Below are 16,544 nucleotides of genomic sequence, written 5' to 3' on the forward strand. Positions count from 1 at the left end.
AGATGATATATGAATCACTGTAGTTTGGGAAACTGAGCTAGTTTTTACTCCCAGTATATGATTTAATGAGTAAATAACAGCTGCCATGTAAATAAGATGGTATTTTTTTCCCCCCCAAACCTGGAAGGATTTCTATAGTGTAAGACAAGGCCCAGGATTTCTCATCCATTCACCCATCCAACCGCCAAGTCAAAAGCATTTATCACTTGCTTACTCTGTTCAGACATTAGGCTGTATACCAATGACACAAACGTTGACAAGGCAGGGGCCTGAGAAGGGGTATGTGTTTGTGTCCACATAACCAGGAGGTTATGGACGGGGAGTAGCCATATAAACTAGAAACAGTGATAGAGGTGTATACATGACAGTCCAACAGCTCTGCCTCCAGGACTGTCTGAAGTCATCTCTGAGGTGGCTTTTCCGTTTTGTATTTGCCAGGCTCAGGGTGACGGGAAGGGGACTGAAGCCCAGAGTTTCTCAACTGTGGCACTATTGACATATTGGATTGGATAAATCTTTTTTGTGGGGGCCTGTCCTGTATATCATAGAATGTTTAGTAGGATCTCTTGCCTTTATGGCCATCCATTAGATGTCAGTAACAGCCCCCAACTGTGACAACCAAAAATGTCCAAGGAATGAAAAGTCTCCTTGGCGGGGGAGGGGCAAAATTACCTCCATTGAGAACCACCATTCTACCCTGAGGGAAATACGGAAGGCAGTGGTGTAGGGTCACAACAGGCATTTGAAAGTAAGATACAAAGAACTGAAGGTGTAGAATAAGTGGATAAAGGGTGATACATAACTTTGATAAGTTAAATAGATGAGTCACAGGGAGAGTAGGATTGATAGCAAACAGTTGAGTCGAGGTTTTACCCACCTAGAAGAGGAAGTAGGAAACATTTTTAAGCAAAGTCCCCTTGATCAGATGTGGGATTGAGGATGGGAAGTCAAATTATTATGGAATCTAAATGTCAGTCATCTAGAACCAGATGCCCAGGGTCTAAATTAGGCAAGCAGCCCTAAATAGTTTGGTTGTCTAAAACAGGCTGTCGTGTCTTTCTTACTAAATGTAAGAGCATTTTACCAACCAAGCATTTGAAAATGGAGATCATATTATTTACCAAGTTGGATTTTTTTTTTTTTGAAGAGACTTTGTATTTTAGAAATAACAATGTTCTTTTTGTACCTTAAAGATTCTAAGACTAACTTAAAGTGGTAGGAAATTTCACATATTAGGTACTGATCCCAGTATTTCATCTCAGTGGAAAATTGTATATATTGTGCTTATATAATTTTAAAGTAGATATTATAATTTAAAGAGCAGACATTGTTAGCTCTATTTCCATACAATATCTGTGGGTTTTTTTTTTTTTTATCTTCTTTAACAACAACAGTAAGAAAAACCTCTTCCTTTTTTTGAAAATGTTCATCTGCTTCTTTGAATAGCAGCTAACAGAAATGGCATTTCAAAGTCATAACAAATTTTTATTTTCATGATTTTCAGCTGGGAAGCTGAACTGAGTGCCCTATAAAATTCTCTCACTAACCATGAGAACATTAAGCTGAAATGACACTTGATTGGGAAAGGAAATCATTGAGAAATATTTTAGTCTATGTAAGCATTATGGTGAGGTGTTATGGGTTAAGAAAAAATATAAACAGCTCAGCTAGCACTGTTCCTTTTTTTGTTTTTTTTAAATTCGAATAAATGGTATTTTCTTTTTTAGGAAGACAAATGAATAACTGCTAGATTTTAGCATTTGGGTGGACAGGAGACTTAAAATCAGATGTGTGGGGTTTGGCTTTTTCTCCTACCCGTTTCTTCTTCCTTGCCCTTCCCACTAACAACTAAATCAAAAGTTACAATTTCTGTCTGTTCTAGCCAAGCTCCAGAAGTCCCTTAAGAATGGCCATTCATAATGTTACTTATATTTAGAATCAAGGAAAACTGTACTTTGTCGTGACAGTTTATTTTTGTATGAAGAAGTGAGTTTTGTTGTTGAGAAAGCTTTAACATTTATGAAAAAATAATCTATATTTTTTATCTGTGCCAATTTCCACAGAGATTTCCAATGATTTTAGAAAATCATTTTGGTTAAGTTGTCCTAATATAAAGTGTATTTGTCAGTTAGTACTATAGACTTCTCAGACAGTCTCCAGATATTCTGTTAGATAGAGTGCAGCTTAATTTGGCTCCCCCTTTTAAAAATTCAGTTCGGATGGTGCACCTGGGTGGCTCAGTCCATCAAGTGTCTGACACTTGGTTTTGGCTCAGGTTAGGATCTCAGGGTCATGAGATCAAGCCCCGTATCAGGGTCTGAGCTCAGCTCAGAGTTTGCTTGAGATTGTCTTTCTCTTCCTCACCCCCTCCCTGCTTCTCTCCCTGCTAGCTCTCTCTTAAATAAACTAATAAATAAATAATTTAAAAAATTCAATTGGAATTTAAAAGTAGTGATACCTGTTTGGTAATGAGTAATGACTGTATATACGCAGATGTATCTGTGTCCCTCATAGGTATATGGTCATAAGGAGCATTAGGCCAAAATGGAAATCTTTTGAGTGTACAAATATTAAGCACTACTGTGTTCCTTAATTACAAATAAAGACATAAACATAAACCCTATAATTAGGTTTTAACTTCACTTAAGAATATATCTCTGCATAGTTAGTTGTAAATTGTATGTACTGGTGGAAAGTAGGAGAAAATACTCTATAATCCTGTTGTAATAGAACATATATGAGACCATCTTAAAAGAAAGCATAATCTGTAAAATGAAATCTGTGAAATGAAAATGTAAAATGAAATGTGTGTGTACACACATACACACACACACACAATCAAGATTTTTCATTGTCTGGAGTGTTCTAAACTGGGTAGAAACTAACATATGAGAAAGTAAACACAAACCAAGTGACTTGAACGCTTGATCACAGTGTTGTGAAGGGGGGAGGTTGAGATCAGATGGAAGTGTCAGCTTCCCTGTGAATTTCACACATCTGCAATGTGATCTTTTCCGCAAGTAAAGGTGAAAACATACAGTCGCCTCTCTCCAGACAGAAACCAGGTCTTTGCTTCTCAAGCTAAAGTCGGCTCCACTTGGGAACTTTCAAGCAATGTTAATCAGAATGAATGATGCTGAGCTTTCTGTGTGTAATAAAGAGCTACTTACAAAACAACTGCTGTGTCTTCTTGAGGAATTAGTTTCATCTAAGATGTGATCTTTTTGTCTTTTTAGAAAGTGCAACAGTATACATTAATCATTCAAGCTACGGACATGGAAGGCAATCCCACATACGGCCTTTCAAACACGGCTACGGCTGTCATCACGGTGACAGATGTCAATGACAATCCTCCAGAGTTTACTGCCATGACAGTAAGTACAGACTGTCACTCAGAGAATTTAGGTCTGTGGTCCATTCCTGAGAAGTTTTGTCATGAATAATAAATGCATTAAATAGAGGTGGAATTTGCTTTTCCTCATCGTAGATTGGCTACTCTCTCAGACGTTTGCTGTCACCCAGACTTTTAAATGAGGCGCCTAAGTAATTTGTTTTCTCCAAGTCTCCCAGGTCCACTGATGAAGTTGTTAAAATATGCCACCTGGAAGAAATGGCCTAAAAATACTTTGTGCTGTTATAACAGAAAATTTATAAATATTTTCAGGTGCCGGAAACTGAACGGATATTACATGACTGATTTATGCCACTTTGTCAAGCATATAGATACATTATCTCTTGAGGAAAATTATTTCCCTCAGACAAGTCCTTTTCTCCAGCCCTGAATTAATCACCCAGATACTCACAAATGGATACTAATTTTAATATTAATGAAACTATAACATCATTTGGAAGAAATTTTGACTGCTGAGAAAAGTGATAGTATTTTTAAAAGTTAAACATAAATGCTGTGATTACCTGTATTACCGATTTCCTCATTTAGTGTGGGTAATAAAGATTTAATGGAGCAGTAAAATCAGGGCAGTGTGGTCATCAAGACGCCCTGTCCTTCACCGGTCCACGTCGCTCCTCTCGACCGAGGTTTGTTTTTCTTGCAGTTCTATGGTGAAGTCCCTGAAAACAGGGTAGATGTCATAGTGGCGAATCTAACTGTGACGGACAAGGATCAGCCCCACACGCCGGCCTGGAATGCCGTGTACAGGATAAGCGGCGGGGATCCTACGGGGCGCTTTGCCATTCAGACGGACCCAAACAGCAATGACGGCCTGGTCACCGTCGTCAAAGTAAGTGCCCTTGGGCCACTCATCTCTCTGACCGGCAGCCTGCATCGACCAGTCCGTGCTCCCTAGCCTGTAGTTCCCTTTTGAATTTTAGGTTCCCCCCCACCGCCGCTTCAGACAGCTTTAAATCTGGAATTAATATATTTTGGGGAGTCCCCATTTGTTTTTTGGTGTTTTTTGGTTCAGTTTACGTGGATGCTACCTTGAGGCCAACATAGATATTCTCACCTTGTCTCTGGGAGACAGTTGTGTTTCAATCGTTTTGGACAATTGTAATATTCTGAAGACAGGACTGTCCTCCACAGTGTTGACTGTAGGTGTAGTTAGATGTGTTTGTGGTACGGCACATCCTCAAGTATTGGGGGGGGTCCTTTTTGAATTTAAATTGAATTAATTAACATATAGTATAGTATTAGTTTCAGAGGTGGAGTTCAGTGATCCATCAGAGGCATAGAACACCCAGTGCTCATTCCATCAAGGGCGCCCTTAATGCCCACCCCCCAGGTACCCCTTCCTCCTACCCGCCTCCTCTTCAGCACCTGCAGTTTGTTCCTTATGCTTAAGAGTCTCTTCATCCTGTTTTCTTTATCCTTGGTGTGTTTCTTTCACTAACCAGAATCGTGCCGTGCGTATTGTTCTTTGGTGGCCTTGCTGGACGTGTCCTCAGCCAAGCACACTCCTTTTATCCATGATGTATCCCACAGTTCCGGTGTCACTGTTTGGGTTGCTTCGTTCTGCTCTTCCACTGATGCCCACTTTTGTGCACAGGCTTGAGCACAGGGGTTGGAATTTGAGGGGAGAAGTGTCCGTGTGAGTCCTCGTCCGTCTGTGGTGAAGGCGTGTTGACTTGGCACTGAGCAGGTGGCAGGCCTTGCACACTCACTCGGGCAGGAGGGTGACTGGGCTGCGAATTTGGGACCCATAGGTCGATGGCATCCTGGGTGACAGGAATGTGGCTAGTTTTGCTTTTAACTTTTGTTTTTCTGGGAGACTCTACCTCTCCTTCTCTTCTAAATAAAGCCTTGCAGGATGGAGTATTCTTGGCTCTAGATTTTTTCCTTTTAGCCGTGGGAATTTATCATGCCACTTTCTTCTGGCCTGTAGAGTTTCTGCTGAAAAAGCCACTGATCGCCACATGGGGTTTCTCTTGTATGTCACTGCTTTCCTTTCTCTTGTTGCTTTTAAAATTCTCTCATTATCACTACTTTCGGCCACCTTACTTACTTTGTGTCTTCGTGCAGACCGCTTTGGGTGGGTTTTGTTGTCTGTGCCTCCTGGATCTGGATTTCTCTTTCCTTCCCCAGGTTCAGAAAGTTCTTAGCTATTCTTTCTTCAGACAAAACTGCCCCCTTTTCTCACTTTTCTCATTCTGGGATCCCTATCATGCGAATTCTACGCTTGATAGTGTTGCTGAGTTCCCTAGGTCTGTTCTCATTCTGGGATCCCTATCATGCGAATTCTACGCTTGATAGTGTTGCTGAGTTCCCTAGGTCTGTTCTCATTCTGTGTATTTTTTTTCCCCTCTCATCTGCTCAACTTGATTACTTTCCAAGACCCTGTCCTCTAGGTGGCTGATCCATTCTTCTACTTCCTCTTGTTTGCTATTTATTCCAGGTGGTCTATTTTTATTTCCATTTGGTGAGTCCAGTAGCTCTATTGGTTCTTTAAAGGCTGCTCTCTCTTGGTGGGGGCTCTCGTGGAGGTTCTGCACTCCTTTCTCAATTCCAGTGGAAGATCTTTATGAACATTACTTTAAATTCAGTATCAGACATGTCTCTTATCTCCATTTCGCTTAGGTCTCTTGCTGTGATTTGTGTCTGTTCTTTCATCTGGGACATACTCCTCTGTATCCTCATTCTGTCTATTGCTGGGTCTGTTTCTCTGTGTTAGGAAAGTCAGTGACGTCTCCCTCAGTTGGAAGTAGTGGCTTAATGATGAAGAGGTCCCACAATGCAATGCCCCTTTTTCCCCAGAACCTGGCACTTCAGGGGTGTCTCCTAGGTGTGCTGCCCCAGGGGTGTCCTACCGTTGTGGTGGACCTATGTTTGCTTTCATCCTGCCTGTGATGGCTCTCTGCCTGTTGTGGGCAGAGTCTGGTCCCTGTGGTGTTAGTGGGCCAGTCAGGGGCCACACTGGGCTTGAGTTGAGCCAGACCAGGCATTTACCAGAGATGAAGTAGCCCCGAACTGCCGGCACTTTCCCTGTGTTGTCCCTGAGAAGCTTTTGGTGGTGGGTGGGGCCAGCAGGCAGACTGGCATGTGGTTGTCCTCCCCTCTCCCCTGGCAGGACTGTCTCTGGAGTGGGTGGCCCTCCTCTGGGCTGCTCACAAACTGTCAGGCTTGTGGCAGTGCTTCGATGGAACTTGCCAAGAGCGATCGGAGGAGGTGGGTCTGCTTTGCTGTGGCCTCTTGTCTTGTCAGGCCTCAGAAAGTCAGTTCTCCCACCTACCTGGTTGCTTTCCGGGTTATCTATGCTGATGGGGGTGCTCTCCAGGCAACCACGCTGCAAGAGCTGAGTCCGGGATCCTCCTCCTCTGCCATCCTCCCCGCAGTCTTTGCATCCTGAAGTATCAATCACCGATTGATAGCTCTTAGGAAGGATGCTGCACACCTATGATTCTCAAGGTGCCCTTTGAGTATTGACTCAGAGGACAAACCCAAAATCATCACAAAAGTAAAAGGGGATGAGTCGGGACAAACAGTGCCTGCGTTTTGGAAAATATTGTGAATTTATACTCCTGTTTTTAAATGCTATATTCAAGACTTTAAAAAATTAGTTCTTTTGATCTTTAATTGTCAAAAACCAAACAAAACAAACACTGAGTGCTGGAAGCAAGGGGATGTTAACTTCACGTGTAATAAATACATAGCTTAGAGCTAATGAAATCACTGAAAGAATTCTATTCTATTTTCTTCCTTTCTTTCTTTCTTTCTTTTTTCTATTTTACTTTCTGGCTTCTATACTGTCTTATTTAAAATAGTTGAGAAAGGGAAGTTGAATTGGTGACTTTAGAGTGAGAGAAAAAGAAACTCTGTGTTTGAAGGTTTTAAGGAGTGGTCTAGGGTAGGAAACTAATAATGGGACATTTTCATTAGCTTTGCTCCTAATCCTTCCTAGACCAACTTTAAGGTCAGGAGAGATCGCTAAGTTCTTTTTTTTCCCTCAAATTCTTATGGCACAATAATTTGTAATCTGCACCCACACTAGAAGGTGATTAGGGGAAATCAAGGGTGAAATCAAAGTCCAGTCTGATCACTTGACCCCTGGTAACTTCTCTGTTGACAGTAGGATTCAATGGAAATTTGGAAGTTAATATTTACACTGTGAGTTATTTCTGCATTACCTTTACCTAAAGTGTTGTTCTTAGATTAGGGATTCTTACAAACTGGTAGAATACCTAAATTTTTTTTGGGAGACAGCCAGAGTTTTAGTTTGCTAAGTAAAGGAATAAGAAAAAAAACAAGAAAAAGCCCTTCCACCTACAAATACTGTTATTTTTTCATAAGTGTATGTACATGTCTGTACTTTAAAATGTATTTCAAATTATGGATGATACTTTTATTTTTTTTTAGTTTTATGAATGACACTTTTAAATAGAATTAAGTTTTTCTTTTATGAAAAAATTAGATTTTATAGTTTGGGGCTTTATTTTGTTTGTTTTGGCCTTCAGCACAGACGGATGAGGACTAATCTTGATCCCAACGTTTTAGAGTATAATCTAGACATTTGGGTTCTCATTTGACCTCAGACTATTTAGTATTTTTGGTTAATAATGCTGTTCTTAAGAATAACCAAGTTTTAAGATGTTGCTGAATGAATGCAATCAGTGCAATAGTCATATGCATTATTTTGTGAACATAAATCATTGAAGTATCGGAGATTTACAAATCTATTCTACAAACAGGCTCAATTGTGATAAATATTTCAGTCATTGGCCAGTGCTAATGCATGTGTTCCAGACATTTGAGAGGAACCTATGGTATAATGAATGAAAAATTAATGTTTGGGAAATGGAGTTGAAAACTGTAGAATGCAAATATTCTTAGTTCCTGCAAAAATATGGTTTCCTTTCTTTTTCTCAGCCAATTGACTTTGAAACAAATAGGATGTTTGTCCTCACTGTCGCTGCTGAAAATCAAGTGCCATTAGCCAAGGGTATCCAGCATCCACCTCAGTCAACTGCAACAGTGTCTGTCACAGTCATTGATGTGAACGAAAACCCTTATTTTGCCCCAAACCCCAAGATCATTCGCCAAGAAGAGGGCCTTCATGCTGGTACCATGTTAACAACGTTCACCGCTCAGGACCCAGATCGATATATGCAGCAAAATATTAGGTATCAAATGCCACCCGTGGCGTTTTTTAAAAAATTTACTTCATGTTCTGTGTTGTGCACAAAATTAATCTACCATTTGAATGAGAAATTTGAACTGGAACTAAAACGACTCCTTACAGAATTATTTTTAATTCCTTGATGAAGCTTCCTGTCAGGAAATAGATCAGTGAGTGTACATCAGATAGGAAGTAGAAGAATGGATCTACTCATGTATTATTTGAAGAAAAAAAAATGTTCCCTTCCTCTTTTTTCTCTGCCCCCTTTTATCTCTTCATATTTCATAATAACTGAGCCTGTGCTATTATGCCGAACGTTGCAAGAAGTTTTCACTGCAAGTAAGTGGGGGACTCTTAGAAGCTGTAACATTTCTCTCTTCTCCACACACCAGGAAAAAAGGAAACTCAAGCCAAAAACAAGATATAAGAGCTAATTATTTTTGCCTCACCTGTACAGTAGTTATAGGGCTGATAAAACATATCTGTAAGACTTCCAACCTCAGCAAAATCTAATTTATCTTTCCTGATGAGGGAGTAGATCATTGGCAGAGCCTACCCCACATTACTCCTCTCCATTGCCGGTGATGATAATTTTTTAAATTAGCTCATAGATAATTTAACCTCTTTCAGGACTGCTGCTAACAGATAATTGCGTGTCTTCTTCATTTCTCTATACATTGATATCAAGATAGATAAATAGCTAACTAGTAGGTGTATTGAACTCCTACAACTTTCACCTTTCAAAACACAGGAAATTTTTTCCAGTCTATATATTGGTTATCTGAGCTTGGAAGTTTCCTCTCCGTGCAGAATAAAAAGGAGTTTATGCTGATAAACCTACTGATACATATCCATCTACTTTATATGATCTTCGACAGTGGCACTCTCTTTGAAGAGTGTAGTTCTGTGTAGTTATTTTTTTAAGTATATTTAAAAAAATAAACTTACTAATGCTTTCATTTTGTAGATACACAAAATTATCTGATCCTGCCAATTGGCTAAAAATAGATCCTGTGAACGGGCAAATAACAACAATCGCTGTTTTGGACAGAGAATCACCAAACGTGAAAAACAATATCTATAATGCTACTTTCCTTGCTTCTGACAATGGTACGTAATTAAATATGGTCACTGTATTACCACATATGTCGTTAAAGAGAGTAGAGCCTCATCATGAATGCATCATCGGGAAATGAGGTTTTCTCTCAAGCTCAATTGTCTGGAAAACTGACCTTTATGAATCTGTGGCCCCTGTGTCTATTTTCCATTTCCATTGGGTGTTCTCAATGTTCCCTAACTTCTATAATGAATGTTCGCCATGTCCACGGGCCCTCAGTGGTAGCCTCGTGTCGTGACAACAAACCTCTGTAGCTCTTCTGCCCTGTGGCACACTGACTGCTCCTTCCTGAAAGTTGAGTCTAGCCTCGTGCCTCAGTGGCCCAGACACTGGTTCCTGAGGTGATTTTTTTTTTTTTTTAAGAGTCTTATTTATTTATTTGACAGAGAGAGATCACAAGTAGACAGAGAGGCAGGCAGAGAGAGAGGCGGGGGTGGGGGTAGGGGGAAGCAGGCTTTCTGCAGAGCAGAGAGCCTGATGCAGGGCTCGATCCCGGGATTCTGGGATCATGACCAGAGCGGAAGGCAGAGGCTTTAACCCACTGAGCCACCCAGGCGCCCCTGGGTGATCTTTTTATATCTGTTATGATCAGTCTGTTTGCTGACATCAGGTGGTCAGTCTCTAGCATTTTTTTCTCTTTGTAATTCTCTGCCTCTATTCTGCCATGGATAGGAAACTCATAATTTCATGCGTAAAGTGAGTGAGTACACAAGTTTTGTATATTAGTTTCAGAACATAAAGTCTAGTCCTTTTTTTTTTTTCCCCTTTCTGGGTCTCTGCCAAATTCTAAATGATTGAGATTAATAGATAGACTTCTTTCTTTCCTTCCTTCTTTCTTTTCTCTTTTCTCTTTTCTTTTCCTTCCTTCCTTCTTCTCTCTCTCTCTCTCTCTCTCTCTTAGTTATATAAGACAAAAATGACTTCCGTAAACCTGGTGATGGATTTATTTTGCCTTGTCAGCCCTCAGTATGACATGTGTTTAAGAGTACAACCTCTGAAGGTCTGCCTGACCATCTGGACCCAGACTCCAGATCTACTACTTCCTAACTGTGGGATTGGCAGTGAGATTTTAAATATTTCCTTTCCTTTTTCTCTTTACTGGGGATAATGGCAGCAGTGCTTAACTCATAGTGTATTGGGGAAGATAAGGTGTTTTGTACACATAGTTTTTAAAACAGTGCCTGACATAAAGACTCGAATAAATGTTTCTGTTAATAGTTTTAAAACTGAGTCACAACCACATTTGAAAATCGTTCAGTCCTAGACTACCAACGTTAGTATCTAATAAAAGTAGCAGGCTTCAGTTTGGTCGTCAAGATGAGCAGTTTGAAAAACGTGGCTTGTAGACACTTTTGATAAGAACCGTTTCAATGGACCTTTCTGAATCCTCTATAGTAAGATTCAGTGAGATGATTATTTATCATAAATCTACATGGTGAGAGGGTCAAAGCTATATTTCTTATCCTCTCTAATGTTAGACCTACTGTTCAAATATTTGGAGTTGAAACATAGTAGGGACAGCTTCTGCCTTTGCACATCAGAGCACAGCATGAGTGTCTGTTTTATGTTCTCACTGCATGTAAGTGGTGGCTTTCTTCTATGAGGGAACTTAAAGCAATATATCTTGCACCATTATGTCAAGATTTAAAGAGCTGTAAAATTATATGTATGGATGTTGGTTGTGCGTTACAACCAGATTTGTCATTCACCAAGGTGGATATTTTTCTAATTGAAAGGACATTTGATAGGAGAGAGAAGTGGGTGGTTGTGTCTGTATTAGCCTTGATGTTTGACAAGGCACTTGACTTTTAATCGAGGCTGAATGTGAAGCCCTGGTTCTGCTTCTTAATGATGGGGCAAGCTCTTATACTCTCTGTGCCTTCATTTCATTATTGATAAGTTATTTTAGCGGCTTGCCTATTCTCTAAAGTTGTGATGAGAGTCAAATGATATTATGTGTGATCATGAGTGTGAAAGTTCATCAAACTGTGGACTATCACTGAGCTCTTGGTGCTATATTCATTATTAGAATATTGTACGCAGCCACCTCGCCCCCTGACCCTGCGACTTTTATTCTCCCTGCTCCCAGAACCGTCTGTGTTCTTCAGACAGGTCCAAAGAGATTTCTCCTTGTCTCAGCAGTGGATGTGTGCACAGTTCTAATCACATGTTCTTGGGCAGGTCACTGAAACTTCTGGGTCTCAGATTTAGGATTTTAACATTTTTTTCTATTTCTATTCTATTCTATTCATATAATGTAAATTATGTAATTAAATGAAATAAAATAATTACCTCGTTATTTATATATAATAATATAATACTGAAAATACATATAATACAGCAGAGGCCAAATGACCAGATTAAAGAATCACAAAAACTAGTAGAGATAGCTTTTAGTGTGGAATGAGAACGGGTTTGGGGTCAGGCAGACCCATCTTGAGTAGTAACCCCACCACTTCCAAGAGTGTGTGACCATGAGCAACTCACAGAGCTATAGGTTTTCCATCTGTTTAAATCTGCTTCGTAGGATTACAATGAAATAATGTATATAGAGCAGCCTAATTCTTGGTCAAGCAGGTAGTTGGTTGAACCATAAATCCTATTTCTTTTCTCCGTGGCATTCCTTCCCAAGATGAGGTCTGTGGGTCTGTGTTACCCATCTGTAGACTGGTTGAATATTTCATAGCTATGTTTGAGCCTTAAAAGCATTCTCACACTTTTTCATGCATGTCCTGGTTCTCCATCCAAAAAATACACAAGGTCTTAAGCCCCATGTTCTGCTTCTCTTGTATTCCCCACAGTGGCTAGAGGAACGTGGTATGCACAGGGCCCCATGTAATGGTCAGTGAGGGAAAAGCAGGTGCAGGATCGCACTTTGCAGGGACATGCGTTGTCCCAGTGCTCAGTTGGGCACACCAAAAGGGGCAGCTCAGGGTCATCCTAGAAAGGAAGCAGGAAGTGGCCTTGTTGGAGAAACAGTCTGCTAGGTGCTGTGGCGACTAGATTTTTCCAAGGTTACACAGTGATGAGGGGAAGCGGGCTAGAAGCTTTGAGAATTCCACCGTAATGGAGACTCAAAGGAAAGACCTGTTCAGCATTGTTCTGTGATTTTTCTTCTTTGAAGGAATACCCCCTATGAGCGGAACAGGAACACTGCAGATCTATTTACTTGATATTAATGACAATGCCCCTCAAGTGCTACCTCAAGAGGCAGAGACTTGCGAAACTCCAGACCCCAATTCAATTAACATCACAGCACTTGACTATGACATCGATCCAAATGCTGGACCATTTGCTTTTGATCTTCCTTTGTCTCCAGCGACTATTAAGAGAAATTGGACCATCACTCGGCTGAATGGTAAGAACAGGTTAATTATTTGACGATAGGTGCAGCTGAGAGGTTTTGAAGCCTGATATGAGAAGTTAATTTTAGGTGCTTTATAATATTCTCATTAAATATATTTTAAAAGCTACTTAAAGTTAAGTAAGATGTTAAAAACTCTCACAGCTTAAAAAAATGTCTTCACAGTGTAGCATAGTTGTATTGCTTGATATGTACTCTTAAGTAGTAAATGCACTCTGGAAAATGCTGCGTGTTTTTTTACCGTATGATGTATTAACTACCCACCATACCTCTTCCTTTCTCATGTAGGTGATTTCGCTCAGCTTAATTTGAAGATAAAATTTCTTGAAGCTGGGATTTATGAAGTTCCGATCATAATCACAGATTCGGGGAATCCCCCCAAATCGAATATCTCCATCCTTCGCGTGAAGGTTTGCCAGTGCGACTCCAACGGGGACTGCACCGATGTGGACAGAATCGTGGGCGCAGGGCTGGGCACGGGGGCCATTATTGCCATCCTCCTCTGCATCATTATCCTGCTCAGTAAGTGCTGACATTGTCTCCTAGAGTTTAATTCTTCAACCCCCTAAGATGTTTTGCAAAGTCATTTCTTGCTGTTGCCTTTTGACATCATCTGACAATTCTCTTCGACCTCTGAACGCATTCTGGCCAACGTATATGGGACAGTCAGGTCCCCCGCAGAGTGAGAAAATCCCTGGGGCACTTACATGCTTTAGAGCAAATCTAGCCCACCCACCTCCTCGCCCCTGACCCATTGCAGCCGACGGCTGGGGGGAGCTGTAGCAAACTCTTTTCATAGAAAAATGTTAGACGGTTCTAAGTGTGAGCTCTTAGCTTATGATTTGAGTATGGATTCATGGCACTTGGTTGATGATTTAGGAAAATAAGTATATTGCTTTCCTTGGCTTGCCTTCGTATAAAGCACAGTCAGCAGCCGACTCCGGTCAGGCAGGGATCAAGGTATTTGTTACTGAAGGGTACGTAAAATAGTGAGCGATTGTACTTCATACAGCACGTTTGATAATAGAAGTGATTGCATAGCTCAATAAATTGTCTGTCTTTAGAGCAAGTTTAGATTAAGGAATTGCTCCTTTTTCAGACACTTTGAAATCTTTGGTTCAAGGGAATGCAAGAAATTAACCACTGGAAAGTACTTTAGGAGCCACTTCTAAGCGTGCAGGTTAAAGGGATAAATTGCCGGGGCCCTGTGTTTTATTGTTAAATAGCAGCAGGACTTAGCTTATTGTGCGACCATGCTATGCACCAATCACTTCCTTGAAAATGTTGGCCATTTCTTTTATGTTTTCTCCATTTACAAGTGTTCTGGCAATTTAGAATTCTGTCCCTTTATTCCGAGCAATTACTATAGAAGCCTGGGCATTTTTTACTTCCTGTGTGGAGACTACTTTGACTATAATTTGAAACCTGCATGCTATACTAATAATCCACTTGCTAGATTTAGCCCGGGAACAATGGCAAATGAGATCATGTATCTGGCTTTAAAAGGAGGATATTTACTTTTATGGCCAATAATAAAAATGTGCTCAAATAGGAGTCATTAAATCTCTTGCTTCAGGATGTAAACCGATATCCTCAGATTTGAGAGAGAGAACGCCCTCTTTAGATGTGCCCTTAGGGATATGTTTCAGTTTGAACTAAAATGTGGCATATATGCCAACCTTATCAAGAAAGACTTTGATATGATGGATGATGGTGTGAAGGAGTGACTGTAGCATTTTGAAAGAAAATGAACCGGTGCTCATTTTAACGTCAACCCTCTGGAAAAATCACGGTGCCAGATCTGGCACAAACGTGTAAAACAGGAAAGCTTAACGTTATTTCAGCGCTCAAAACGAATCCCGTCAGCTTCTCAGTGAAACGTTCGTTTTAGTAGGAGAGGGAATGCAGAATAGCACAGGAGAAAAACACCAGCCTTTGGGAGCCAAAAATCCTCAAGAGCCAATTGCCAACCCAATTCCGATTTACTACTCGAGTCATCCTAGTAGGCACCTTCCTTCCTTGGGCAGTGCTCTTCCCTCTGAGGGGGACAGGATCATGATGGCTGACCCACCTCAGTGACACAGCAGTCGCATAACAAGGAACAATTAACTTATTATTGTTTGTTGGTTTAGAATTCACAAACCATTATATTAGCAGTGTCCTATCCTCCAGCAAGCCAAAGTCAGAGACAGACATGGTTATTGTCCCCCGTTGGTAAATGATAAAATGGAGGCCAGGCATTCCGCTAGTGAGTTCCGAGGGACAAGGTTCTGGAACCCAAGGTTTCAGGCTCTGTGTCCTGCGCTCCGGCCCCAGCACAGCCTTCTCTTTCTTCACAGCAGGCCAGAGAGAGGGAACAGACTGAGAAAGGCCTTACATGCTCTTGACCCAGATAATATGTTATTAGTGTGAAAAGCAGTGATTAAAAAGGTCATGTTTTTAAAATTATGACACTTTTTTTTTTTTTTTAACTCTTTCTACTTAGTCCTTGTTCTCATGTTTGTGGTATGGATGAAACGCCGGGATAAAGAACGTCAGGCCAAGCAACTTTTAATTGATCCAGAAGATGATGTAAGAGATAATATCTTAAAATACGATGAAGAAGGTGGAGGAGAAGAAGACCAGGTGAGCTATATTTTAAACCTCTGAGATGAAATTTTGCGATCACGTAATTCAAGGGGTAGGACAAATGTTAATACATACAAGAAATAAGGAAATGGTCTCAAGTTTCCTGTTTGTCACTTTATCAAATACTTGGGGGGAATTCTTCCCTAGATGTGCCGCACATTTCTTGATTTTTGTTTTTCAAAGTGCCAAATGTCGTCGTATTTTTTTCTGCAAGAAAATCGTTAACATTGAGGAGCTAGGATTTAAACCCAGTTCCAATTATAGTAATGCTAATAAAAATATTTTTTTATAGTTTTTCTTCTTTGGATATCTAAAGTATCAGTAAAATTAGTTTCTACGAGGGGATTTATATATACATAAATATACAGGAAAAGCACTAGATAATTCATTCTATAAACATTTACGAAGCAAGTTCAATATTCTATACACCATTTTGATCACTGAAGATACAGAAGTGGGCAGAGCCAACAAATATCTGCCCTCAAGAGTCTTAAATTCTTGAGAAGTAGTTGAAGTTGGAGACCATATCTAGTTCTTCTTTGTATCAGTAGAGTCTTTCATGTTGCCTGGGTCATACATGTGGAAGTTCCCATTTGGCTATAAAATCACGTGAGCTTCTATATCACTGTGTACATAAGGAACTGCATACATGTTCAAGGATGAGGGTGACCAATATGTGGAGCACCTTTATGTGCTTGAAAGCAAATTTTAGGTATTGCCATGGCTCACATCTATAATGCCTGTACCACATACAAGGCATTCTGCTGGGTGTCATAAAAGCTGGTCTCTCTTAAATCTTCGAAACCCTGTGATATTACACTGTGAGTATCTCCCCTTTTGTGATAGAAAACAAAGCTAAAGTTGA

General features: G+C 40.4%; 1 protein-coding gene across 1 annotated transcript in view; it reads left to right on the forward strand.

The window, feature by feature from the left end:
- CDH2 (cadherin 2) overlaps positions 1 to 16,544 on the forward strand; it is a 211,525-nt gene that overhangs the window by 165,674 nt on the left and 29,307 nt on the right. The window contains exons 8-14 of the mRNA XM_032309845.1: positions 3,237 to 3,374; positions 4,056 to 4,241; positions 8,321 to 8,574; positions 9,538 to 9,680; positions 12,812 to 13,045; positions 13,340 to 13,573; positions 15,537 to 15,676. Of these exons, the coding sequence (XP_032165736.1) occupies positions 3,237 to 3,374; positions 4,056 to 4,241; positions 8,321 to 8,574; positions 9,538 to 9,680; positions 12,812 to 13,045; positions 13,340 to 13,573; positions 15,537 to 15,676 (1,329 nt within the window). The remainder of the gene's footprint in view (positions 1 to 3,236; positions 3,375 to 4,055; positions 4,242 to 8,320; positions 8,575 to 9,537; positions 9,681 to 12,811; positions 13,046 to 13,339; positions 13,574 to 15,536; positions 15,677 to 16,544) is intronic.

This window comes from Mustela erminea, chromosome 13, assembly GCF_009829155.1.
Source record: "Mustela erminea isolate mMusErm1 chromosome 13, mMusErm1.Pri, whole genome shotgun sequence".
In the NCBI taxonomy this organism is placed as follows: domain Eukaryota; kingdom Metazoa; phylum Chordata; class Mammalia; order Carnivora; family Mustelidae; genus Mustela; species Mustela erminea.